The sequence below is a fragment of the Corylus avellana genome, chromosome ca4 (assembly GCF_901000735.1).
Source record: "Corylus avellana chromosome ca4, CavTom2PMs-1.0".
NCBI classification, from domain to species: Eukaryota; Viridiplantae; Streptophyta; class Magnoliopsida; order Fagales; family Betulaceae; genus Corylus; species Corylus avellana.
Window position 1 is genome coordinate 5,061,549 of NC_081544.1, and position 27,001 is coordinate 5,088,549.

The 27,001-nt window shown below is 36.5% G+C and overlaps 5 protein-coding genes across 8 annotated transcripts; 3 read left to right on the plus strand and 2 right to left on the minus strand.

Annotated features, from left to right (window-relative positions):
• Positions 1-82: 82 nt before the first annotated feature.
• LOC132177167 (phosphoglycerate mutase-like protein 1) lies at positions 83-7,512 on the minus strand. 2 transcript variants are annotated; one of them, XM_059589406.1, is made up of 11 exons: positions 7,320-7,412; positions 6,260-6,330; positions 6,004-6,071; positions 5,743-5,850; positions 5,530-5,609; positions 3,801-3,963; positions 2,654-2,728; positions 2,411-2,499; positions 1,125-1,244; positions 613-657; positions 83-535 (listed from the first exon to the last, which is right to left on the minus strand). In XM_059589406.1, the coding sequence occupies exons 3-11, from the start codon at positions 6,061-6,063 to the stop codon at positions 433-435; spliced, it is 843 nt and encodes a 280-aa protein (XP_059445389.1). In that variant the 5' UTR covers positions 6,064-6,071; positions 6,260-6,330; positions 7,320-7,412; the 3' UTR covers positions 83-432. The 2 variants fall into 2 exon arrangements, with proteins under 2 accessions (XP_059445389.1, XP_059445388.1); XM_059589405.1 differs by lacking the exon at positions 6,260-6,330 and having other exon boundaries at positions 7,320-7,512.
• Positions 7,513-10,288: 2,776 nt separating this feature from the next.
• On the plus strand, positions 10,289-14,293 carry LOC132177840 (protein trichome birefringence-like 12). The gene is made up of 4 exons (XM_059590309.1): positions 10,289-10,871; positions 12,128-12,265; positions 13,120-13,369; positions 13,571-14,293. Exons 1-4 carry the CDS (start codon positions 10,369-10,371, stop codon positions 13,850-13,852), a joined length of 1,173 nt encoding a protein of 390 aa, XP_059446292.1. The 5' UTR covers positions 10,289-10,368; the 3' UTR covers positions 13,853-14,293.
• A 1,421-nt stretch (positions 14,294-15,714) lies between these two features.
• LOC132179528 (uncharacterized) lies at positions 15,715-16,491 on the plus strand. The gene has a single exon (XM_059592261.1). It carries the CDS (start codon positions 15,811-15,813, stop codon positions 16,303-16,305), a length of 495 nt encoding a protein of 164 aa, XP_059448244.1. The 5' UTR covers positions 15,715-15,810; the 3' UTR covers positions 16,306-16,491.
• A 680-nt stretch (positions 16,492-17,171) lies between these two features.
• On the minus strand, positions 17,172-22,177 carry LOC132179164 (protein RMD5 homolog). Of its 3 annotated transcripts, XM_059591814.1 has the most exons (4): positions 22,041-22,177; positions 20,723-20,786; positions 17,668-18,849; positions 17,172-17,486 (listed from the first exon to the last, which is right to left on the minus strand). In XM_059591814.1, the coding sequence occupies exon 3, from the start codon at positions 18,824-18,826 to the stop codon at positions 17,669-17,671; it is 1,158 nt and encodes a 385-aa protein (XP_059447797.1). In that variant the 5' UTR covers positions 18,827-18,849; positions 20,723-20,786; positions 22,041-22,177; the 3' UTR covers positions 17,172-17,486; position 17,668. The 3 variants fall into 3 exon arrangements, with proteins under 3 accessions (XP_059447797.1, XP_059447798.1, XP_059447796.1); XM_059591815.1 differs by having other exon boundaries at positions 17,172-18,849; positions 20,723-20,781; XM_059591813.1 differs by lacking the exon at positions 20,723-20,786 and having other exon boundaries at positions 17,172-18,849.
• Positions 22,178-25,827: 3,650 nt separating this feature from the next.
• LOC132177903 (uncharacterized) lies at positions 25,828-26,706 on the plus strand. Its single transcript, XM_059590381.1, has one exon. It carries the CDS (start codon positions 25,828-25,830, stop codon positions 26,704-26,706), a length of 879 nt encoding a protein of 292 aa, XP_059446364.1.
• Positions 26,707-27,001: the final 295 nt, after the last annotated feature.

Consider the following 27,001-nt stretch of genomic DNA (forward strand, 5'->3'; position numbering starts at 1 on the left):
CTTTCACCATCATAGATCAACACAAACACCAGCAGAGAGGTCAATTTCATAAAGACAACAAACATTCATCCAAACAAAGCCATGGTGAAAACAAGAAGGTGTCATTCATGGTTGTAATAAGGAGATATAGGAAGAACATGGTGAGGGAACAGGCTTGAATCGGCCTAAGTTGGTCCGGGGCAGCTCTACTACAGTGCTCCTACCAACTAATGATCTAGTTCATATAATTTTCATTCAAAATTGAATCATTGATCATCCCTTCTTGATTAGCCCAACTTCAAATCTTATTTAGGTGAAAATAAATTTCAAAGGTATTTACCACAACAACTAGGAATGTAGAGTAAGAGAAGCCCAAGCTTCAAATAATGCTCTTATCTTAGTATATGATATGTTGTAGCACTTCTTTGTCTATGTAAATCCAGAATCTGACCCTTATTTCTCTAGTTTCTTCTCATCCTCAGCATCACTAGGGAGATCCAGTCCAGGAGGAATCTTTCCTGGATAATTAGTTGTGGATTCATCTGAACCTATCATGCTGGCAAAAGAAGAGAAGTCATAAGAATCTTGAACCGTATAGATTCTCTAGCAAGTATGAAGACTTCAAAAGCTCACCTTCGATCGACAATGACCATAGAACGAAGCTCGCAATTTCCAAAGCTGCAAGTACATGTTGCAAAAGTTATTTCTAATTCATGAATAAGGTAATAAAGTGAGACAATGATATGTGTCAACTAGATTCAACATCAAGCACCGGTTACTTTATATTTGAAGTAATTTACTTATAATTAATTCTCCACCCAAAAAAGTTTTTTTTTTTTCAATGATTAGATGTATACATATGTATACAAACATATTATGATTATTCAAGAGAAAAGTGCATAAAGCATGATTTATGGTTCAAAGGGCTCAAATACTTTCTGTTCTTCATTTTTAGTCTTAAAGTTCAAACCTAGAAGCTCAAAAAGACCCATGATATTTATATTGGGAAAAATGAAAGAGAAAAACTCACATAGGGAATATTTTATCTTATGTAGATATGTCCAATTTACTAAGCTAATGTTTCATGTTTAAAGGAGTGAGTCGATATATTCTCCAAATAATAAAAAGGCATCATGGATACTTACTGTTTGCCTATTTCACTTTTCACCAACGGGTGACAATCATTTCCAAATGAGCTTAGAGTGTGAAACAAGAATCCACTATGGGTAACAATTGCTATCTCCTTCTCTTTCCGTGTCCACAGCCTAAAAAAAATTATAAAGAAAATTTGAGGTTCCATGTAGAATCATGTCAAATCAAACAAAGAGAAAATTACACCTAACCTCTCTAAACTATCATCTCTTTTGCAAGTCACCTCTAAACTACTATTTTCAGGACTTAGCACCCCAACTCGATACTTTCATGGCACTTTACACCTCCATCAGATTTTGGCATTAAAATGAACGGAAAGTAAATCACGTGACTCACACGTATCATTTTCTAATTTAAAATGTCCAACTTGCCCTTCAGAAAGAGAGTACAGCTATGTGCTGCTGTAAAGGCAATTTAGACACTTTAGGTTGGAAAATGACACATACAAGTTACATGAGCTACTTTCCATTCATTTAACTCTAAAATCTGACAAAGGCTGCAAAGTGTCATGCAGCTTTGGGGTTGCTAAATGCTAAGTATCAAAAATAGTAGGCTGGAGGTGTTTGCAAAGAGTGATAGGTAGGGGGGTTAAATATAATTTTCCCTTAAAGAAATATATGCTTCCAATATCTTAATAATAAAAATAACAAGGGGAAATTGTACGGCGAAGCAAAAACATTTATATCCAGAAAATCAAACTAAGATTTGCAACTTCACATAACTCTTGGGACCTATTAGCTCTTGAGATTCATGCCCCATGCAAGTTATGAGAAACATGAAGAGCTCTTGAAAGATCTTTGTTCATGTCAAAAATGAGATATTGATATGGCTGATAAGCTAGAAAGTTTGTAGTATGTCAAAGAATATAAGATTAAAGCTAGCAATACCAACAAAGCATTTTTTTTATATAAGTAATAACCAGTCTTATTAAAAGTGTAAGGCGCTCTAAGGTACACAGGAAGTATACAAAAGAATCACTTAAATAGAAAAAGAAAAGCAAGCAAGGAAATCATCAATACCAACAAAGCATGTGATGTATTAAAGTAAACTTTGTGCTTTTACAAGTTAAACACGATGATGGTAGCACATAGAGCACCACGTTAACCACAGGGTATTTAATGAAGCCCCATGGCATCCTCCATTCCGGAGAATCATTAGGGTAGGGAAATGAAAGGTACTTCCATGCAATATGTGGATAGGAAGGAACTATTTGAGTGTATATTAGTGCCTAACTGCAAATATACAAATCCAGAGTTCTATTGGTAAACAAGTACGTCACCAGTTCATGAACTTCAATCCCCTAGATGCAACTTCTTCCTTCGTCTCCCTTATATCGGCCTTCCATAATATATCCTCATCAGTTTCTATCTGCAAAGAAAATTGAATGTCATTCATCAGAGAATCCAAGGAAACAACTAATATTCACCTGAAACTGTACTGCTACGAAAAGATGAAAGGCATCCTAAATGAAATTATAAACACTAGCTGTCTCTAGATAAACTTAAGATATCTAAGTACTTGCCAGTGAATAATCAACTGCAGGAAAACTGAACTGGTAGTCACTGATATTTCTCCTTTTATCACAAGGGTGAACTCCCTGCAATCAGAGATATACAAAACAAAAATAGCTCTAGAGATCAATACAAACCAACATGACGTAATATTTCGTTTATAGCTATACAAAAAAATAATAATAACTTTAGATGTCATTGTTGGGGAGATAAACGGTTTGGGAGTTATTACCAACAGTGCATTAATATATATATTTGAACAACACTCTAGCCCAAAAGCCTAAGCTAATGAGCTTGGGTCTACTTAGGTATATTAACTACTATTTTTCTTTATATTTTCTCAATGTAGGACTCAACACTCACAAGTGCACTCACAACAGTTATCCCAAAAAGGCATTTGGTGATGGTCTACTGTGAGGTCCAAGGCTTTTGTCCATACACAGTATATTCCAGATATTTCATTGACCCAACAAGATTTTGTTACTTGGAAGCCTTCTAACTCAGGAATGCACAGTTTATATGCCACCCGGAATGAGATTTTGGGCACCCAGCCAGTGGTGGCTTGGTGGAGGTTAATTTGGTTCTCTGAATCTGTGCCTAAATTCAGCTTTCTAGCTCACTGTTTATTCACAACAGAGTCACTACCAGAGATAGACTTCTTCAGTGGGCATATTATGGTGATATACTTCATGTTCTTTGCAGAGGTAGTATGGAACGTACAGATCATCTCTTTTATCAGAGTGGTTTCAGAATAAAATATTAATAAGCACTAAGGTCATTAGGAGTACAAAACATTATTCGGCCTAACCGAAATAAATGAAACATATTCCATGAATGGTCTCTGAATCATGTTGAACAAGATACTTTTGACATTTGTGCAATTAAAATTAGTGAAACCATGCTGACTAAAACAAACATTACATCAGAATAACTCTGAAACTGACCATGCACAAATGGAATGGTTGACTCTCTTGCCTATGAAAGCAAAAACTTCAACTTGATTCATACTCAAGGTTTAACAGTAATACTATAGGAATGATCTTGAGGTACTCACCCCACAACTAAGTTGTTGAGCCATCAACTATGACAGACTCTCTTCCAATGGAACGCAAGTGTAATTGCAAGGAAGAAAAATATCTAAACTTTCACAAGGCATACCAAATGTTCTCGACAAAGTTCTACTGCTAGAATTGGTGGGCAGTTAAGACTTGAGATTGCAGCACGGCCACTGTTTCCTGCATTTGCCACCATTAGAGGCAGTACATCCGTCCTATCTGTGTAGCCCTCACCGCCAAATACTCCAACAGCAGTTTGTACAGTCCTATAATCAGGTAACCACAAGTAAAAGTTTGCAACACTAATGATTGAGACACGTCTTCTCAGGAAAAATAACAAGAGTAACCAAATTCATCTTCCAAAAGGAGAACCGATAAAACAAAAATGTATTTTTATACATTTTTCTCATTTGACCCCAACTTCAACATAGAAACAGGGATCTTTTGGCAATCCTGTTTCTACTAATTGGCCTACGGCTTTTGAATGGGAACATATACCAATAAAATATATGCATATCACAAGAATAAAATAGCCACTATACTATAAGATATAGAGCTAGAAAAGCTTCTAAAAGATAATTTCTATATCATGTTATGTTCTATTGTATAAACTACATAAGTTACGAGTTCAATAAAAAGTCTCACACATAGACATTATCCACTAGACAAAGGAGGTACAACACAACATCCTTGGGGTTTCCCCTCCATATCTGTTGATCAAATTACAATTCAGCAGATATCATTACAGGGTTGGTTGTTCAATGTCAAGATCTCGAGAATCACAAATTGTCAAAGAATGTAGTTTGAATCCCACCTCTATAGTCATAATTGCAAATTCATGACTCTCTTGACTCACAAGAGTTGCTAAGAAAATTTAAGGTAACTGTTTCTACTGCATATGACTACCCCACCGCCCCACCAAAAAAAACAAAGCAACAGAACAGGTTAGTAGTGTTGAAGAATAAAGGACCAAGTATTTACATCAAATATACAAACCAGAAAAACTTTTGGATCATAACGAGATGGAGACTTTAAACATCAGTTCTTATGAGTCACTCTTGGACTGTTTTGATCAATAAAAGGTCAAACCACTGGATTGTTGAGGTAACTCCGACTGCTGGCTTGAGTAGATATATTCTGAAATACCCATCTCCTTGAGAAATCTTCGCTCGAGATTTTCTAGCCCATTCATGAGCTTGCAGAGAAATGAAATACATCATTGAAGCGCTGATAATATACATGGAGACTTTGTCTCCCACCACATTGATTAAGAGTGTTAGGGCACATCCATTTTCAGACAAGGATTAAAACAATATTAGAGCGTGCAGAATGTAGCTCTTCAGAAATGTATATCTTCATAACTGGTGGAAACATGACCATAATCTATGAATCTCATTGCAAAATAAAAGCCAAAAGAATTTATTGTTGGCCGTGAAAATTACATTTATGATTGACGATGAAGTCATGTCCAAAAGTCAAAATTAGAGCAGTCATTCCTGCTGTAGCAGCATCATTTATAACACAAACAAAACTGCATCATTCGATACAACAATTTATAGTACACCATCCAAAACCAATGAGGAAAAGTGAGAGTGAAATCAAGATAAATGTTTACACTTCAATTCCTGTGACAAGAATTCCCAACTATCTTCAACCAAAATTACCAGAGACCAATTACAATAAAAGCATTCTGCCCAAGCTAATCAGAAATGCATATTACTCAAAGAAAACCCACAGAAGTAGGACAAACTGTTTCTGGATTGAAACACAGACACACGACAAGATATAAACAAACAGTTATCAAGAGGACTACAAAATGACGACATCAATACCTTAGCAAAGGGGATGTAATGACTAAATCGATCCTCTTGGAGAGCCCACTGGCATGAACATGCTTTCGTAAATTATCAACCTGCAACAATAGCAAAAAATACTTGTACAATATTTCTCTCATGGGAGTATTACATTCTTTCTAGGAAGTGGAAATAATTGGAACAACTACTTTACATGGAATCTGGATAAACATGTAATGACTTGCTTTATACCTGCTGCCAGCCTAGTTGGGTAAGTTGTGCATCAAAATATTCAGGACGCAAGTATGCTTTGTAGTTCTTATCTCCGTCTACATTGTGGATCCCTTGTGCATGCCTCACCTATGTATTGGTTTTAAAAGACCACAATGCCTTGAGTTGCGAGCAAAAGCCAAGAAAGAAGGCAATCTTGAATGTCCTTCAGACAAAATGTATAGCAGCTTCAAATCCATGATGGACATTGTACATAATTGGGAAACAATTTTGGATACCAACCAGATGAAGAGTTTTGCATCGGTGCAATGGAAACAAACTTGGACCTCCGCCACCATCCATATCTGCAGCTGAACAAATTAACTTTCAAGTCAAAAATATGAAATAATGAGCATAAAGCATTGTTAATTATTTGCAGGACTACAAGGAAAAGATGATTTCAAGATAGTATATGTTCAAAATCATATATATATATATATCGTACACATATTTATGCTAGGAAATGACAAACGCATATTTAAGAAGAGAAACAGTTAACTCAAGAGTCACTCAGAGATAGTTGATGAGTTGTGAGGAGCTTGATCTCTATGAGGAGTCCATGGGAGTAGTCTGCAGGCAGAACAGAAACTTAGCTTAACTCTTGCTTGACAGTCACTCAAGCGAGATTGAAGCAAAATTTTCACTCGAGCTTTGCTTGACAATTGCTCGAGCAAGATGCTGAGCGGCAGACAAAAAGTTCACTCAACAGTGGCTCAAGCGAGATTGCAGCACATTTGAGCAAACTTTTGTATTCACTGTAAACTCCCATTGAGAGAGAGAAAACTGAGAGTTCTGGAAGATGCTAATAGAGGATTATCTATATCAAAAAAATCCGCTCTTGCCACTCATAGGAAAGAAGCCAGGAGCGATTAAAGATGAAGAATTGGAGTTGGTTCAAACAGATGTGTGGGGGCCTTAACAACCTTCCAAATTTGACATGATAGTAGAGGTAATCTGGTTAGTAGGTACTGAAAGCATCTAAAGGTCCACAACATTTTAAAAAGCATGCCTCAAACGGGTGCTATTCACAGCATTTCCAATACTTTTCCCACCAGCAAATTTCTTTTTCTTTTTTTTTTTTTTTAATTTCAATTCTCCATAATTAACAGCCCACAAGCTCTCATGAAAATGTAGTTAACCAATTAGAACTTGATACAACGCATATATATAAAATTAGAAAGCAAGATCTACAGTTATCAAACAAATGAGCTTTAGAAAGCATATATACACTGGACAGATTAAAAACTTTGTGGTCAGGCAACAACTCCTAAATGAAATGTAACAAAAACCAAAAGAATCCCATAACCTTCAATCAAATTATAATACACCACTCAAACCTTCACAGATCAAGAAAACCAAAACATCATCTCAGTCACATGGGTATTTCACAATGATCCTCCTTCCTCCTCCCAAGTCACCATCTATAGCAACTTAAATACAAACAAATAATAATAAATAAATAAAACCCATATCAAATAATTCAAAAAATAATAATAATAATCAACCAGAACCCATTTGCATATATACATGTGTTTGTTAGAGTGAGCATAAGGGTATACCAGGGGGAGAGGAGAAGCAGAGGAGAGAGAGACGAGATCGAAGTGGGGATGACTGAAACTGAGAGTGAGAGGTGTGGAGAAGGTAAGTGGAGGAGGAAGAGAGATATCTTAGAGAAATCCCACTGCCATCATATCTGACAGGACTAATATTAACAACAATGCTCATGGATGCCTTGCAGCCGTTGCCGTTTGTGTGTGGCTTACTGCCTTTGTAGCTTTGTAGACTAGAATTTCTTTTTTATTTATTTAATTAATTAGGAAGCTAACTTACAAAAAAAATATTAATTAATTAATTAAGAATCTGTCAGAGAAGACTGTCAGAGAGGTCTGATGATTTGTCTGTACTGCCCCTGATTGGTAATGGATTGGCCTTGGATTCTCGCGGTTGCCACTTGGCTAGACAGTAGACAGGAGAGCTGAAGGGTATTTTGGTCTTTCGTAAAATGTAATGTTACTTTTTTTTGGCAGGCAAATCACATTCGAATGAAGTGCTCTTTATCTATCTATCCGTTTTTTGTTTGACTGGTTCAACTTGACCAATAATTTCAAAAACTTTTATGTTGTTGTTTTACAAATATACCCTTCACAAAGCATTTTTATAAAGTTTGATATTTTTAACAAACTGCAAGAGAGAAATCTGTGAAAATTTCAACCAAAGGATAACTCCGATACTTAAATTAGTAAGATGGATCAAAAGTTTTTTCTTATTTTTTAGTGATAGATCAAATTAGAACTAGTGTCATTGAGGAATAGGGTGTGGCCTTATCTAGGCATGGGTCTAATCCGCAACCCCTAGCGAGGCATCCTTGTGGCCAAGCATCACTTGCCGAATGAGGTATAATCTTGACTAATTGTGATATCAAATTTATGAGTAATTCTTTTTGGCCTATTAGCGTCCAGTTAGAGCTGATGTGGCGTGGACTCAGCTACTACACATCAACCCTATTTAAAAGAATAAAAAATAAAAAGGAGTTGGACACTAATAAAATTATGATAGGCCGCCTAGCATACTACAAATTTATTGCTTACTTTTGGGTAGCGGTCATTATCAAGTGTCGCGCAGGAGTATGAGTCCTCTAATATGTTTTCTCCCACCAAGAGTAATGGGACAATGATGAGTAGTGGGGGTATATCCTCTATGGTTTCTTCTAGATGCTAGACAAGTAGCAGGGGCATTGGCTCACCAGGCCCATGACCTAAGGCTGCATCTTTTAATTTGGGCGAATATTTTTACTTGAATAGTGATATATAGAACATCCGGTATGAGTGTACAGTGCTCATGCTGGGTGAACAAATGTACGAATTTTTAAAAATTAAAATTAAAAATTTTTTAAACAGTAAATTTCGTACTACTGTTCACCCAGCATGATTACTGTTTACTCACACCGGGTGTTCTGTATATCACTACTTGTTTTACTTAGGCTGCTCAGGTGGATACTCAATATATCAATTATGATTTTTTTAGGTTTTGGGTTATAATGTTTAGTGTTGAGTTAAGGGTAAGTCAATGTAAAAGTTGGTCCAATACATGAAAATAAGTGGGTCTCGTGAGAGGCTCTCTCGCATTAGCTATCCGAATTGACTACAATTCGGTCAACCACTCACGATCCCTCGAAGCAAGTTGTCCAAATTGCATGCAATTCAGGTAGCTAATTATAAGTAATCTTTATTCCAAATTTCATGCCTGCACATCTCTTCAAGATCGTATCCAAATCTTCATCTTTGTCATCATCATATATTAACATTGTTCATAAGGAAAATTGTAAGAACAGAAAAGGTAAGAATGAGCTCATGAGAAGAGAACCTAAAAAAGAAAAATATTTTAGCATAGGGTATATATACTTATATGCTGATTCCTTTAGCCTTACTAAAATCCCCTGCAATAGGGGTCACGATAAATATACAAGAAGTTATAACCAAAAAAAAAAAAAACAGTGAAAATCAGAGAATTAACAACACGAGGGAGGCAGTATTAATTACTAACAAGATGCATATTATAAGTGCAAAAGATAATTAAAAAAAACAAAAACTTTACATATGCAAATGTATGAATATAAACAGTGGGAGTCGTGGGACTCTGTGAAAGGTCCCACCAAGTTTTGCATGAGAAAAATAACAAATTTAGATAAAGAAAAAGAAAACACATAGGTTAGAATAATTTTTTATTTCTTTCTTTCTTTTAATTTTTTGTTTTTTTAAAAAAAAATTACAGATCAAGATTCAAGCCTATATACAATGAGTAAGTGTGACAGCTATGCCAGGTGACCCATGACTAAGGCTGTAAATAAACCAATCAATTCGATAATCCACTCGGTTTAGTTCGAACCGAACTTGAATTCGATACTGTACAAACCCGTTTATTACTGTAAAAATTTGTTTAATTAGTAAATGATACATACCTGACTCGTTCGAGAAAACTCGATAGAGGCTCACGAGCTTAACTTGTTTAAAAGCTCGATCGGCTCGTTTGCCCAACTCATTGGCTTGTTCATGTATCTTGTATATATATACAAATATATATTAGTATATTACTAAAAATTAGTTATATAAATTTAAGTATGCATATTAGTAATTAAGTAATATATGTTATATAGGTTACTTAATATTTATATGCTATTGAGCTTGGCTCGGCTCGAACAGCATTCTCAACAACTTGAGCTCACCCGAACTTCTAACAAGTCAGTCTTGAACACACATTTTATAACTCGATTTGAATAAATATTTTTGTAAACGAGCCAATCTTGAAATCTTAAAGTTGGACTCGGCTGGACTCAATTATAGCCCCATAACTAATTAGCGCTTTTTTTTTTTTAACAAAAATGTAAGAGACATTTTACTTGTTTACGGTTTAATTTAACCCTAAAAGCTTAGATTCAAGTGAAGTTTAAAGAAATAAGTCCACATCTGGACATGAAAATAGATTTTTTTTTTTTTTTTTAAGCGACATGAAAATAGATGTTGAACGCAGATCTTCTGGACGAAAAGTAGTGTAAAGAAGAAGCCAGTGCATCAATCTGTGTGTGCGGGAGCCTCTAGACGATGCTCCACAATGCCTCCTAAGCTCCTCTCGCCCCTCTTCCCATGCCTCATCTTCCTCACCCTCCTCCTCCTCTACCTCTATTCCTCTCTCCTCTCCTACCATGCTTCCCAATCCCCACCTCACTGCAACCTCTTCCAAGGTCGCTGGGTCCTCGACCCTCCCCGTCAACCCCTCTACGACCACACCTGCCCATTCCACAGAAACGCCTGGAACTGCCTCAGAAACCAGAGAGAAAACATGGGTCTCATCAATTCTTGGAAATGGGTCCCTGAATCCTGCGCTCTGCCTCGGCTTGATCCGGCCCGGTTTCTGGGTCTGATGAGGAACAGGAATATTGGGTTTGTCGGGGACTCGCTGAATGAGAACTTCCTGGTGTCTTTCTTGTGTGTGCTTAGAGTGGCTGACATGGGTGCCAGGAAATGGAAGAGGAAAGGGGCTTGGAAAGGAGCTTATTTTCCCAAGTTCAATGTCACGGTGGCGTATCACCGGGCCGTTTTGCTCTCCAAATACGAGTAAGATTTTGTTGGTGATTTTGGAGAATGTTTGTGGGGTTTGTTTTGTTTATCTTGTTGTGTAGCGTGTGTTTACGTTGTGCAGTGGTTGTAGGGTGTGGTTTAGTGGCTCTTATGGGTCGCTAATGGGTGAAACAAATTGTTGTACTCGTGTTATTGACATTGTAGTTTGTGAAGTTAATACTTGTGGACGCGGAGAGAGGTTTTCATGTTGATGGTTCACCTAGGAGATCAGATGGATGTAGCAGACATCACTCACATCAACATGGATTGTAATTAACGAATGGATATAGCATATATGTGGGTGTGTATCATGATAAAAGAAAAAAGAAAAATCATTCAATTGTCCAGTCTCGCATTATGATTTCAGGAGTGGACATGTCATCATTTCATTGATGACTTTGGTTTTAGAAATGTATAGGTACATTAGAATTCCGTTGATAACAGTGTTAAATAATACCACTTTCCTGTTTTCCAATTCTTTCCTAATCGTCCTTTTGTGTGATTGATAAAGCCTACACAGAAAGCAAAATTCTTGATTTTTTTTTTGAATGGTAATAATTTTGAAATTGTGATCAATTGCACGCGTGGTGAGATGTAGAGGTCAGTGTGGATTGGTTGAATTTATTGCTTACGAAAAATCTGTGTGATTGTTATGATTTGAATCTGATTGTCAAAAACTGTTCAACATAAATATTGGACCTTTTATTTTTGGCTTCTTTTTGAACTTAAGCTAAGGTTAGGCTTGTGAAAAGGATAGATAGATCACAGAAATTAACAGTTAAATAGGAATGCAAGTTGTAATGGACCCTGAGTATGCAAACTTTCATCTAATTATGTGCCCATCCTTTTGTTGCAGTGGTTTTCTGATAATTGAAGTTGTCTTTACTACATATTATGGTTTTATCAGCTCATGTTACCTTTGATTGATAGAATGACCTAATACATAGTTGCATGTTTGTGGTGTCATTCATTGTCATCAATGCATATTCTTATTGATGGATGCCTGGACGCTTTCTTAATTGGGTACATGGGATAAAGAATTGGAAATTTTTGCATCTTTAATTCAGTTTATTTATTTATTTTTGCCTATCCTGCTTAGTTAGGGTCTCCTTGTTTTGGACTTGATGGAGGTTTTGATGATTCCCCTAACCTGACACTTGATTCAAATCTTAATATCTTAGTTTAAGTTGCAATTTCATCTTTATAAATTTTGAAAATGGCAACCTTACTTGCTGATAACTGATTGAAAAAAGGTGGCAGCCAAAACAGTCGACAGTTCACAATCAGGATGGACTGAAAGGAATATATCGAGTCGACGTTGATATTCCTGCAGATGATTGGGTCAACATCGCCGACTTCTATGATGTCCTTGTTTTCAATACCGGCCATTGGTAATCTTCCTTTCATTGATATATAATAGAATGTTTAATTAATGACGAAGAAGGCCTTTTGGTCTCCAATACCTGCATTCTTGGGGAGGTCACAACTAGAATGTACTTTACAGTTTTCATGTTTTTGTGAGAGTATAGGAAGCAAGTAATGATACTCTTACTTTTTTCTTGTTTAGTGGCATTACAATTGTTCTTTTATTCACCTGTTTTCAAGAGATTCTGAGTCAAACTCCTCAGACTCTTTTAAACATCAATGTCCATTGGGATATCCTTGTTAAGCAGGTGTATTCTATCTTAGTGTTACGCTTAAAGCTTGACTTTGTTATGTGTGGAGGAAAAACCATTTATTTTTGTATAGCAACCAAAATAAAGGCATGATGCATTTTCATTTTACCATCAAGTGTTAATTTTTTTTTTCTCCATCTTTAATACTTTAATTCTTCTTGCATGTTCACTTGAGGTGTACACTAGACATGAATAAAATGAGATAATGTCTGTAAGGAAGATGTTAATTTGGCAGATCTAAGTAGTTTTTAAATAGTTATATAAATAAAAATAAATTATCTGGGGATAAGTAGAAAAGAAAGAAAGAAAAAGAATAAAGCTGGAAGCCAATTAGTAGTGTACTATGGCATCTAGAAAAGGAGGAAGACAACTTAGTTAAAAAAAAAAAAAAAAAGGCAAGAAATTCAGGTTTTTTAAGATGGTAAGATACACTTTACTGCATTTCATTTCTAGTTAATTTAAAGACATTTAAGACTTTCAATTGGCACCACTTGAGATGGTCTGCAAACTGTGCTGTTTTATACATTCTTAGCTGTCTGAATACACTTTCTGATTTGGCCTTGAAATAGGTGGGGTTATGATAAATTCCCGAAAGAGACACCTCTTGTCTTCTATCGTGAGGGGGAACCAATATTTCCTCCCATTGGGATGTTGGACGGACTTAAAGTTGTTCTTGAGAATATGGTATCATACATTCAAAAAGAAGTTCCTAGCAGGACCCTCAAGTTCTGGCGTTTGCAATCACCAAGGCATTTTGATGGCGGCGACTGGAATCAAAATGGTAGCTGTTTGTTGAATGAGCCGCTTAAGGAATTCCAGGTATGAGTAGATGATGGCTATCCGCACTTTCGTGCCTCCTTACCAAGGTTTTATGTATTGGTTCACACTACCAATATTATTCCTAGTTCATATTAAAATCATATTCAGAGCCCTGCAATTTCTTTCAAGTTTTTTGTTAACATGTACTGGGTTGTTTCCCAAAGCCTTTTCTGTGCAAATAAGATCCTCATATCTGGACAGCTTGACTTGTGGTTTGATCCCAGGAATAATGGTGTGAACAAAGAAGCCAGGCAACTGAATCATCTGATTGAAGAAGCTTTGCTAGGCACAGAGATTCAACTGCTCGATCTGACTCATTTGAGTGAGTTCAGAGCAGACGCTCATCCAGCAATTTGGTTGGGAAAGAAGGATGCAGTGTCAATCTGGGGTCAGGACTGCATGCACTGGTGCTTACCTGGTGTTCCTGACACATGGGTTGATATCTTGTCAGAACTGATCCGTTATAGCTTGGAGACAGGATGATAACAGTGAAAAGATGTGTCAACTTAAAGCTTCAAACTGCAAACATTTAACAACTCCATGAGAAGAAGATGTTGAGTGCTTCTTCCATACCTGCACTAGACCAAGATCTGAGAAGTTAAGTTTCAGGGTACAAACGAGCACCCAAAGGCAATCTGAAAGGAGATTTGAATGACATTAGTGCCTTTTGATGAAAAAAAAAAAAAAAAACTTCCTTTATTGTGGCAGATGGTGGGGAGATTGAGATGTCCAATTGTACAAACAAGTAAACCTGAGTTCTTAGCCCGAACTGTCTTTTGGGTCCGTTTGGTAATGGACTTAGTAGGTCGCTTTTGGTTTGTATGTAATTAATGTGATATAAAGTAGATAGAAGGTTAGAAAATTTTGTATGAAAAAGTGAAAAAGTTTTGTTTTTTAATAAATTTTTTTATTTGAATAGTAATAAAAAATTATTGATGTGATATAAAAAGTAAAAATGTTTAGAAGTTAAAAAAAAAGTGGGAGTTTGGCATGTCCATTACTAAACAGTAATGTCATTTTTCATTTTCTTTTACCGAGGCCTTTCTTCTAGAGATGATAGTAAGGGATTGACTTGTCAAACATGCAAGGAATCATTTATCTGTTTATTCATTTTGAGTAATGTTAAAAAAAAAAATTTTTAAATTTTTTTTTAATTTTTAATTTTTTTATGTTTCTCTTGTGTTTCTTTAAAATTGGTATGGCTTTTATAATCATTATTGGATCAATGAAAAATTATCATTAAATTTTGATCAAATTATAATTTTAAAAGTTATATAAGTTTTGAAGATACAATAAATGAACATGCTAAGGATATTTAGCATTACTCATTTATTTTTTTGCCCTTTGTGAATATCTAGTCATCGTTGTGTGCAGCTATATTGTTAAGGCAACGACATCGACTTCCTGCTTAGTGTAAACTATTTGCAGCAGTTTGATTTTGTGCTTCTAAGTGTGTCATAACCCCTCAGGAATCAGAATGGCGTTGCCAGAGCACATTGCATGTGATGTAGTCAGGATCATGCTTCTTTGTAATTGTTTTTTTTTTTTAAAAAAAAGATTCTCATGGTTGAAAGATCCAGCAGATCTTGTACCTGTATCATAGAAGATTGACACACTGGTGAATCCACCAATACACAGTTTTTGAGGTAGGGTTAAGCTGTTTTATCTATTTAATTAAATGAGTTAGATTAAAATTGATTTATACAGTTTTATATTCATATTTCAACACAAAAAACATTTAAAGCTAACAATTTTTTACATTATTTGTGAACTCAATATGAATTTCAACACCAAATTATCAGGCTAAAATTGAAAGATTTAACTTATTTAATTAAAGAAAAAACTTCACAAATGACCTCTGAAATATCATGCAATTTGAAAATACCATTTCAAATTTCAAAACCTTTAAATTTCACTAACCGAATTTTCAATTTGATGCAATCTACTTCATTTGTCAGTTTTTGGATGTTAAAAGTGATGAAATAACCTTTATACTCTTAAAACTTTTATAAAATTCTAAATTTACCCTTAATTTCAAATTAAAAATAAAAATAAAAACGAAAAATTGAAGGATAATTTAATATTTTTAATGGTTTTCGTTAAGGTTTAACAAACAAAAAAAATTAATAGAGGTCAATTGCATCAAATTGAAAGTTTAGAGAATAATATTGAAAGTTTTTAAAAATTTTGGAAGTATTCTTATAATGAGTGATAGTTCAGGAGTCCGAAGTGAAATTATCACTTAATTAAATAAATCGAATTAAAATTAATAAGCACTAGGCCATTTCGTAAATCCAATGGGGAGCAAGGGGTAAATATGATTCAAATATCCCCATTGAGGAGAAGGCAACCACCGTGCCCTAGGCCGACACAATCGAGCTGGAACGTCTCTCCCCCGCAGTTCACTGTTTCAACTTCAAAACCATAACCCAACGGCGCAAATGGCCGTAAGAATTTCTTTTCTTTTTTCCATAATCACCCCACAAGCGCAAAAAGTCCATCCCCATCCTTTCCCCTCCACAACCCTTTTGAGCAACAAACCCAGAACCCGGATTTCGTGCACCAAGAAAATCAGTGATGCAGAGATTTCATCAGATTTGGCTTCGGAGGTGGCAAAGATAAACACCCATTCAGTGCAGAGAGAGGAGGCCATGAAGAAGAGCAAAGAGCTCCTGTTCACAGAGCTGTGCCAGTACCTGGCTTCGAAAGAAGATGAGGTGAAGAAGAAGTGGAGGAAGATGGATGAAGAGGATAAATTGGTTTTGGTTAAAGGATTTGTTAGAGAATGGAGTGTCAACTTTCATCCATTGTCTGCAAGGTCTGTGAAGGAGATGGTTGAGGAATATTTGCAGGAAGATAACCCATCTGCAACATCTTCTCCTTCCTTGTTTTTTTCTGCGTTGAATAGGATTATGGGTTTTTCACAAAACAAGTGAAAAAACCAAAAACAATTTGTTTCGAACTTTTTTCTTTTTAAATTTTTTCATTGAGCATCGCATTGGTTGAGAATTTGGGATGTAAGGTGAAAGGTTTATTAATTTCAAACGATAGAAGATTAAGGAAAGAGATTTTTGCTTGGTGTATGTAACATGTCATTTGATTATTTTTTCTGTTTATTTCGCAATTGCTTATGACACACAGAATATTGGCTTTGTTATTTTCTTTTGACGGAAAATGTTTTCCAATAGAAAATTTTTTGCTTAAGGTGTTATTTATTTTCTTTTGTTTCCTACCAATATAAATTGAAAAAAAAAAACATACAAAACAAAGGATCAAAGCTTGAATGGCGATGATGACGAAACCATTTCATTATATGGTTGCAAATGGTCATGAAACGTTACCCAGCCAACAACAATCCCTAGTTCTTCATGGTAATTCCAATGCCTCATAATTCATAAATGTATTTAAGCTGTAATCAAGTTGAAAATCAACCAAGTTCAATCTTGATTCAAACTCGGCTCATTTAGTTCATTTAACTAAACAAGAGTTAAATTTCAATTTTTTTTCTTATGAAAATTAGCATTACTTATACGGCATAATATATATATATATATATATATATATATATACCCGCGAGCTTAACGACCTGAATTGAGTTTATATGAGTATTATTCATGAGCTTATACCGAGTTGCAATTTATTCAAATTTAGCTCGTTTAATATTCAAGCAATAATTATTGTTCGAGCTCGTCGAGTTTATACAAGTTGAGCTCAAGCTGTTCATGAACTACATTAATCTATAGCCTTAGTTATATATTAGGATCATTATCAGAGTTGCAGAAAGTTGCAGAGATTATTAGGATTACTCCAACTAAGCCAATGGACCAGGTTGAATGTGTCATAAAATGTCTACCGGGTTTGACAGTGTTTAACCCGATGAAAAGCTTAAATGATCTAATTACAGGCATTAAGGACTTCAATATTCAGAATCGGCTACCACAGAATAGATTAGAGAAGAATTTTGAATAGATGAAACTTGAAAAGAGAGGAAACAACAAAGGCAATCTCCGAATCAATCAGCATGTTTCACCTGAAAGTTGTTGCATGTCTTCCTTTTTGACCTTTGTCCAATGGAGAGAGGATGATATCAGTGGTCCAAGGCAAGGTCATCACCTCACTATAATAATAATGTATGAACAACTTGTCTAAATTATTGTATAACTAATTAGTTTTTCAACAACCATAAAGGAATCTAGAAAGAATTTCTATATACACAATAGTAAATGCACTACCAGCCATTACCAAACACAGCATTTAAGTCCGAGAGAGAAGAGAGAGAGAGGAATTCACAAACTCACATCAGAAATACAGCTGCCTGCACTGTGCGAATGAAACCTCTGCTGGACAATATGGGCACTTAAATGTCCGTGTGCTACTTTTTGACAGCTTCATGATTGATTGCTTGCAAAGAACATGCAAGCAAGGCATCAGCATTGGAGGATTCTCTTCACTGCCTTGATCCCTACTCACAGGACAAACAAATATCGAATGAAACTGAAACTCCTTCCCCAACTCAACTGGCACTGGAAGCTGTTTCATTGCCAGCCATTCCTGCTTCTTTGCAGACATTACATTTGATAGCTTTAAAAGAGTAGGCAACCCTTCAACCCCAGCCGCTATTGCCACGCTCAACGGGCTCACATAGGACTGCCCCAAGAGACTGCAGAATTCCTGGGTCAGCTCTTCAGTCAAATTATCCCAATGGGTTGGAGAAGTCATCTCGTGATATGGGGATCTGTCAAGCCTTCCTGCCCACAAGAGGCAAGCCATAAGCTTCTGTATCTCCTCCATGTGAAGGGAAGCAAATGGAGTAAGGTAAGCTCTGGCATAGTTAAGAGCATCGGTTCGGGTCCCTTTCTGTAAAATCTCCACAAACTGCAGCCTGTGAAGTTTAAGCTCAACATTTGAACTATTCTGCTTGAGCTTCTCGCGGTTTGTACAGGCCCACTTCAGAGCAGGCTCAAGGTTCCTAACTCTTACAGCCTCAATTATCTGATGCAAATCCAAGAATTGAGATTTTAATGCAGTTGCCTCTGGTTCTCCAGCTTCATTTAATAAGCTATCGCCAAGATCAAACAAACCTTGCCGGTAGAAATGGACTGCAACAATCTGATTCACAATGTGGAAGTCGAAGTCCACATTTCTATATGCCTTTGATATGTCAGGATTCAAGAATTTTTCAAGTAGTTTCTGGTACTTGCTAAGATTTAAGTTTAGTTCCTTCTGTGACCCTTCTAACTGGTGGAGAGGACCAATTGCATTGAGCTTTAGTTTAAGATCTGTGAGTACGGACTTCTGATCAACAGGGGAGGTGGGGTCATGAGCTGACTGGAATTTTCCCAATGCCTGTTCAACTTCAAGGCCAACTAGGTCAATAACTTCTTGGGATTTAGAAGAAGATAACTTTTGCTTCTTAGAAATACGGTCAAATGCATCTTTGATGATATCTAGCTCCATCTTTCAGTTCAACTAACAAGCTCCTACAAGAAAGTGCAGGCAAGTTTTCATAATGGGAAAATGCACAATAAGCTATGCAAATTATTTTCTTTAGTGGGGAAGCATAAAGGTTTTTAAATTTAGGAATACTATTATGAAAAAATAACAGAGAATCCAATTCTTTATCAGTAATGAGATCATCGAGCTATTACCAAGCACCAAAAGGATATACATCTATAAAGTAGTTAAGAAAAGGATCAGTGTATGCCATTTTGAAACCATTCCCTCGTACTTTTCAGGGAAAAAATTCAAACTAATTCAAGAAACTGCTTCTTCAAATATTCACAAGAAAGAATAGCTATAATCAAGCTTAGACAAGCCAAGGTGAGATTGATCTCACTTTGCCAAGGTTCATCTTAAGCTTCCTCCAGTTAACAATTAACAAAGGCTCCTGATTCTCAACTGAGCCTGCCAAGTCATCTATCAACCCCATCAAGTGCTGTAAAATCATGGGGCCCAAAGCCCATGAGTCAAAGGTTTTCACAGCCATATTCATGATATGTAACTAATTCTACACGGATCGTCAACCTACCAACACCCTCCTTTCACATTCCTTGACTCAGAATCAACTGCCACCATATAAAGCTTACTTAATTGGTCCTTGCCTTATGACCTCTTAATCTTTTAATGATATTCATTTTTGTCTGTCTCTACCTCACAGACCATGATTCACGTTTAAATGTTAAGACACATTCTAATTGTAAATCCAAGGTTCAAAACACCGAATGTCAAAGAAGAAGACATTTCTCCTTTCTCCCTTCTATGAAACATCTATGAGATGAAGACTCTAAATGCAGTACAGCTAGAACTACAAAATGTCACACTCATATTTGATACTCTATGTAAGACCAAGTTTGAAAAGTGTCAGGCATGAATCAACGGTGTGCCACTACCTCCACATGGTTTGCTTCAGTTTTTTAGAAGTGTCCCTGGAACATAGCCCCCAATAAACTAAGAAAAGTAAAAAACACAAACTAAAATTTGTAATTGATCGAAACAAAAGAGATAGTTAAATGTGCTAGTAGCTACAAACAGTAGTGAACATAAACTGCTGTGGCCCAGAGAGAGATTTTTTCTGCGCTCTCTCTCTCTCTCCCATTCCGTTGATAAGTAATATGATTACCCAAACCATAAAGAAAATTTCCAGTACATAGGAAATATACAAAAGAAACAAAGGAAAAAATTATGAAAGAGGTTAGGAGCAGAGGTTGAAAGAAGTCAGGAATTATTGGCTATGTTTAACCCTACCCTCCACCCCACACCAAAAAAAAAAAAAAAAATCAGCAGAAAGGAGGCACAGGTCTGGAGGACACGTCAACTGAAAAGAAATCCTACATCCTGACCCACAGTTTGGCTGTCAACGAGAATCTAGTTCAGTGTTACCAATAATTAGAAATTAATACGTAGACTAGGAGGAGTTAATGAATACAGGAAAATACTGACCATAAAATTAAGTAGAACCAGAATCCAAAACCTTTGGATCCTGAAGTTTGATCTCCAATAGAAAAAGGAAATCCCTCAATTTTGGAGTGATTATAAAGAGGTTATTAGTTCTCAAAAGTATGATGCTCATATTCAACTGAATTCAGTCAATCAACATTATGATAACATATTTGGATATAGTGCATATTCTTCCAGCTTAAAAGCCAATCAACATACCCAAGATGCTCAATATCTGTATTCCTCTAAATTCACATGACCTTCACAAAGGTCTAAAAGATTTGAATACCTCAATCCTAATATTTGTACAATCAAAGGTTAAAAGTGCAGAAAGTGGTTTGATTTACAGTATAAGTTCAATACTCATTCAAGAGTGATTACGGGATTAAGGCCTGAGCTTTGCTTGTTTAGGCTTACCAGTGAGCTCAAAAAGGCTCCAAAAAGGTTGTGTTCACAAATGCGACTGTCCTTGTAGACTTCACTGACAAACAAAATTAATTAAAGATTAGTATCTAGAGATTCTAAACACTCAAAAGCTTATGTCATTAACTTCTTTTTTATAGTGGAAAGTTCTTTTACTTCCAGTCAGTAAGTCTAAAAGAAAGCCCTTATGAAGAATTCATCTTAGATTACTAAATATTCTAAACAAGAGCAGAAGACATATCAAATGTTTGACTCTGTGGTCTTTTCTCAAGAATTCCCAAAGTTAAAAAAGTATTACTAATAAGTACATGATGAAGATACGAACACAGAAAGGAGAGAAGCGAAAAGAACAATTATTTTGTAAGTGATTTTTGGGAGACTAAAGAAGTTCACTGTCTAACCTATTGTCATAGACATCTCTAAGCAGCCAAAACCTACAAGAATTTCAAGGGAGTGGTACATCAACACCTACTAATGACATTAAAGTACCCAGTGGTTTCTGGCACCATTGGTTATGATCGATCGGGACGAATAGTTACTATATGAAACATTGCGAAGTAAAATTATACTAAATGCAGGCTTTTTCAATGGTCGACGGCTAACTCACAATAGGACATAGCTATATCTGAAATTCCCAATTGAGCACATTTCAGAGTTAATACTACTCCTGAATACTCTTAAAGAGTCTCATTACCACTTGTAACATCAATTAGGAATGAATTTTAGTCCTAGAAACAATACTGCCGGATTCAAAACTCACCATAAAATGCCATCACAAACAACTTGAATTCCAATATGCAACATTTTCCTTGATTAGAAAGTACACGGTACAAAAACACATCACAATTACTAATAATCTTCGACATGTATACCTTCTCTCTAGTCTTTACTGATACTAACATGATTGCCCGGTAGCGATGGAACAAATATTAACTCAAAACAGTAACTTAAAATTCATAATCATTTTCTATCAATTTCCTTCGTTTTCTCACCAACCAAACAGAGGGCAAAGTGAAACAGGAAAAACCAAACAAATAGAGAAAATCTAGGTGAACAAAAAAAAAAAAAACGAAAAAAAAAAACTCTTTCTTTGTTGCATTTAAGTCGCTAAACTACAGAAATTATACTAGAATTTTAAAGTATTAATTCTCTGTGTTTCTCAATTTCCCTCAGTTTTTTTTTTTTTTTCTCGGGATCCAAACGGAAAGTACAATCTGTTAAAATTGGAACGAAAATAAAATTCTCGGATGCCTTAAATTAAATAAAGGAACTGAATAATAAAATCGAAAATTAAGGTAAAAAGAGATCTCACAGAGAGGCTATTTGCTCGAGCACTAGCAGCGCGACAGCGAGAGCGAGCGAGCGAGAGAGAGAGAGAGCACAAGCGTGCGAGTTTCTGAGAAAATCGGGAAAGTGGCGAGCGCACGTGTAAATATTGCCTTGCGCCAGTTACCCCTCAAGAAATTGACTAATGCCTTCTGTCTCCCCGTCCAATTCTTTTCCTAGACGGGAAGGTAGCATGTCTCTCTCATGGATATGCCACGTGTCGTGAGATGAGATTGAGACGTTGAGAATTTTTTAATATGATACAAAAATGAAAAATAACATTTTTGATAAAGGAAAAAATTATTTAAATTTGTATGCTTAAAATTATATAGTTATTAAACAACTATATAATCCAATGTTTTGTTTTTTAATTTCTAAAACAACCAATTAAAGGAGTACTTACATGTAGGCCTGGGTATCGGTCAAAACGGTCCGGTTAAGGACCTTATCGGTTATTAACCGATAATTTTCGGTTAAACGGTTTATTAACCGATACCGAACCAATAAGAATTTTAACCGATAATTTCGGTTAAAACGGTACACGGTTAAACGGTCCGGTTAAACCGGTTAACCGATTTAACCGAGAGCTTTATATTGATTTATTTTGTTAGGCCAAAAACCAAAAATGAGTTTTTTTTACTTTTGAGAGCCCAAATACTTTTTGTTAGGCTAAAATAACTTGTTAAAAATGAGTTGTTTTAGGGACCAAATACTTTTTGTTGGGACCCAAATATTTGTTTTTTGGGCTAAAAATTGAGGCTTTTTTATATTGATCCATTTCAACTTTTTCTTTTTTTTTTATATTATAAAATACATTTTTCCAAAGCAAATGGACTAATTAACATAATGAATGCTAATTAGACTAGCAAACTAGTTAATGAAAAATGCTTTTACCAAAGGCAAAGAAATCCCATCAAATGCCATCACTTAAAAAAAAAACATCAAACCTACCCAAACCCAAATTAAAATAAAATTCATTAATGAATAATAAACAAAGTATTAACTAATTAAAGTCACTTAGCAAAAGGAAAATAAGTCATGGGCAACACCATTACACAAATTCGGAAACTTGTGTCACTTGTGGGAATTTGGAAACCTCTCTAAAAGACTAAACGGCGCCGTTTTGGGACTAGAATTAAAAAAATAAAAATAAAAAAATAAAAAAATCCGGTTTCTTATCGATTAACCGATAAGAACCGCTTAACCGGACCGGACCGAATTCCGGTATACTTTTTTTAACCGATAAGGATATCGGTATATCGGCTACGGTTTATATCGGTTCGGTCGAAGCCGGTAGACGGCCGGTTAAACGGTAACGGTTAATTTGCCCACTCCTACTTACATGTAAAGAATATGATTTTGTAATTCATGTATAATTAATTAAGCTTCTAATTTTATTAGATTTAAGTTTTAACGGATAATTTTTAATAAATGATCCGATAATTTTTAATGCGTAAAGAATTAAATTGACACTTATATTTACTTGATCAACTGACAACTGCTATACTTTAGTTTAGGGGTGGGAGAAGGAGGGGTTTTCACTTTGAGGCTGAATGGGGGGAGAAATAGGAGTGTAAAGAAGTTATTAAAAAAATTTGGAGGGTAAAAGAGAGGGAGCAGGGTACGTGGACAGCGGTGGAAAAAAAACTAAAGAAAAGCAAGGGTGGTTTACTGCAGTGGCAGAAGGTAAATAGAAGACAAATTGGGCAGGACATCCAATTGCTGTCCGAAAAACTGATTTCTGAGCAAAAGAAGGGGGATTCTGTGGACGGGTCAATTCTGCTCAAGCTGAAATCAGACCTGGCGAAGCTGCAAGATGACGAAGACCTGTATTGGCAACAAAGGGCAAAAATTGAATGGATGAAAGGCGGGGATCGGAATTCAAAAATTTTCCATGCCTGTGCCAATCAAAAAAAGAAGGCAAATTTGATCAATCGAATCATTGATGAAAGGGGACAAGTTTGGGAGTCACAGGATCAAATTGGGGAGGCCTTTGTTCGTTATTATAAAACTTTGCTCACGGCAGAAGCACCTAGAGATATGATGGCAGCTTTGGAGGCCTTGGATGTATGTGTAAGTCCAGCTATGAATGAGTTCTTATTGAAGGATTTCTCGGTGGAAGAAGTGGGAGTTGCATTGAATCAAATGTCACCCCTAAAAGCTCTGGGCCCGGACGGTTTCTCGGCAAGTTTTTTCCAAAAAATCTGGGCAGCTGTGGGTGAGGAGGTTAGCCGTGCTGTAATTCACATTTTAAATAATCGATGCATGAATAAAGAGATCAATTTGACTTACATTGCTTTAATCCCAAAAATCACAAATCCTACTTGTGTTATTGAATTCCGCCCTATTAGTCTATGCAACGTGTTTTATAAGCTTGTTTCAAAGACCCTTGCCAATAGACTAAAAGCTGTGTTGCCTGAAATCATATCCCCAAACCAAAGCGTCTTTATCCCGGGGCGCTTAATTACAGATAATATTTTGGCGGCATATGAAACTCTCCATACTATGCACTCAAGGATGTGGGGAAAGGTGGGTTATATGGCGGTTAAACTTGACATGAGCAAAGCATACGATAGGGTGGAATGGGATTTTTTGAAAGGCGTTATGTGTCGAAAGGGTTTCGACAATAGGTGGATCCAATTAATAATGATGTGTGTCAAGTCGGCTAACTTTGAGATCCTTGTCAATGGTTCTCCTACGGGTCGGATTATACCCACAAGGGGACTTAGACAAGGGGATCCTATCTCACCTTATCTCTTTTTACTATGTGCAGAATCTCTTAGCTCACTCTTGACTAGAGCGGATAGCAGTGGGGACCTTATTGGAGCTCCAACCTCTAAAAAGGGACCCAAGTTAAATCATTTGTTTTTCGCCGACGATAGCCTCTTGTTTTGTAAAGCTACTCCTCTTCATTGGCGGAAAATGACAACGATCTTACAGACATATGAGAAGGCCTCGGGGCAGAGGTTGAACCAATCAAAAACGTCGATTTTTTTCAGCCGGAATACGACGACAGAAACTCAACAGGAGATAGTGAGGGTGTTAGGACTTCCATCCACACAGCGATATGACAAATACCTTGGATTGCTAGCACTGGTGGGGAAATCTCGCAATCAAGCTTTCAAGTGTATTAAGGAGAGGGTATGGAAGCGCCTCAGTGATTGGAAACTAAAATTTCTATCGCAGGCGGGGAAGGAGATACTATTGAAAGCGGTGATCCAAGCAATACCAACTTATAGTATGAGTATCTTCCTTCTTCCGAAAGGTCTATGTGCTGAAATTAATTCTTTGATGAAAAAATTTTGGTGGAGCCATCAAGAGAACGAATCGAGAATTCACTGGATGAGCTGGAGTCGGATGGGGCTTTCGAAAGATCGTGGGGGTATGGGTTTCCGAGATTTGGTGAAATTCAACAAGGCCTTATTGGCGAAACAATGTTGGCGACTGTTGAAGTCTCCAGAGAGTCTTACTGCAAAAATCATGAAGGTAAAATATTACCCAAATTCCCCTTTTTTGGAGGCGAACCTTGGATCGAAACCCTCTTTGGCTTGGCGTAGTATTCATGGAGCCAGAGACCTCTTGAGGCTGGTTTAATTTGGAGAATTGGAAATGGAAAAGATGTGCGTATATGGGGAGATAATTGGATTCCCAAACCTTCAACATACAGAATTCAGTCGCCTCCAAAGGTTTTGGACCCAAATAGTAGAGTGCATGAACTCATCAAGTGGGATATGGTATGGTGGGATCAAAATTTGTTAAAAAATCTTTTCACGATGGAGGAGATAGAGGTTATCAATACTATCCCTATTAGCCATACGAACCAGCCCGATGTCCAGATTTGGCGAGGTAATAGATCGGGAGAATTTTCAGTTAGAAGTGCCTATCACTTAGCGGTGGAGTTGGAAGGGAGAACAGTTTCAGAATGCTCTAAACAAGTGAAGGAGAGCTCACTGTGGAAGACGTTATGGCATTTACCCATATCAAATGCTGGAAAAAATTTCTTTTGCCGTGCATGTCACAACGTGCTCCCAACAAAAGACAACCTACTTAGAAGAAAAGTGATAAAGGAGCCGTTTTGCCCGATATGCGAAAGGGAACCAGAGACGGTCATGCATGCAATATGGAGTTGCCTAGCAGCTACGGATGTGTGGGGCTGCAGTAAGAAAGTTTTCCAAAAATGTGCCATTGAAGGTAATGATTTTATGCTTGTGGCTGAATTTATATTGGGCAGATGTGGGAAAGAAGATGCTGCGCTTTTTATTCACCTTGCTCATCAGATATGGATGCGGAGAAACAAATGGGTTCATGAAGGTAATTTCATCAACCCAAATGTTCTAACGAAGGAGGCGCAGGCATATGTTCATGAATTTCAAAAAGTAAATGAGCTAGCAACTTCTGCTACGGATGAGAACGTCAACAAAAACGAGAACGTTAAATGGTCAGCACCTACACAAGGTTGGCTTAAGGTCAACTGGGATGTAGCTATTGACAAAGCTGGTGGAAGAATGGGGATAGGAGCTATTGTCAGGGAAGAAAAAGGAAATGTAATTGCTACAATGTGCAAGACACAAAGTGGGAGCTTTGAACCAACGATGGGAGAAGCCCTTGCTTCTTTTCATGCAGCGATTTTGTGCAGAGACCTGGGAATATAGCAAATAGTTCTAGAGGGTGATGCCAAAGTAGTAGTTGAGGCAATTAATTCAAGTAAGAATAATTGGAGCCTCTTCGGTCATATTGTGGAGGATACGCGAGGTGTCTTGCAAAATTTCTCAGGGTGGAGATGTGGTTTTATACACCGTGTAGCTAATGAAGCGGCACATCGACTCGCAAGGGAGGCTATTACAAATGGCAGTGATAGGATTTGGAGAGATCAAATTCCAGATTGTATTAGTGACATTATTTTGATGGAGCAAGTTGCTCTATCTTTTGATTGTTGATGGAGGCTTA

Excerpts from the sequence above, each read along its gene's own strand:
- LOC132179528 (XM_059592261.1), top strand. The coding sequence starts at position 15,811 with ATGGCCGTAAGAATTTCTTTTCTTTTTTCCATAATCACCCCACAAGCG.
- LOC132179164 (XM_059591813.1), bottom strand. The coding sequence starts at position 18,826 with ATGGAGCTAGATATCATCAAAGATGCATTTGACCGTATTTCTAAGAAG.
- LOC132177903 (XM_059590381.1), top strand. The coding sequence starts at position 25,828 with ATGGAGGAGATAGAGGTTATCAATACTATCCCTATTAGCCATACGAAC.
- LOC132177167 (XM_059589405.1), bottom strand. The coding sequence starts at position 7,485 with ATGAGCATTGTTGTTAATATTAGTCCTGTCAGATATGATGGCAGTGGG. Across the intron at positions 6,072-7,319 it reads CTGCTTCTCCTCTCCCCCTG|CTGCAGATATGGATGGTGGC; the intron begins GTATACCCTTAT and ends TAATTTGTTCAG. Across the intron at positions 658-1,124 it reads AAAAGTGAAATAGGCAAACA|CTTTGGAAATTGCGAGCTTC; the intron begins GTAAGTATCCAT and ends ATGTACTTGCAG.
- LOC132177840 (XM_059590309.1), top strand. The coding sequence starts at position 10,369 with ATGCCTCCTAAGCTCCTCTCGCCCCTCTTCCCATGCCTCATCTTCCTC. Across the intron at positions 10,872-12,127 it reads GTTTTGCTCTCCAAATACGA|GTGGCAGCCAAAACAGTCGA; the intron begins GTAAGATTTTGT and ends GATTGAAAAAAG. Across the intron at positions 13,370-13,570 it reads AGCCGCTTAAGGAATTCCAG|CTTGACTTGTGGTTTGATCC; the intron begins GTATGAGTAGAT and ends ATATCTGGACAG.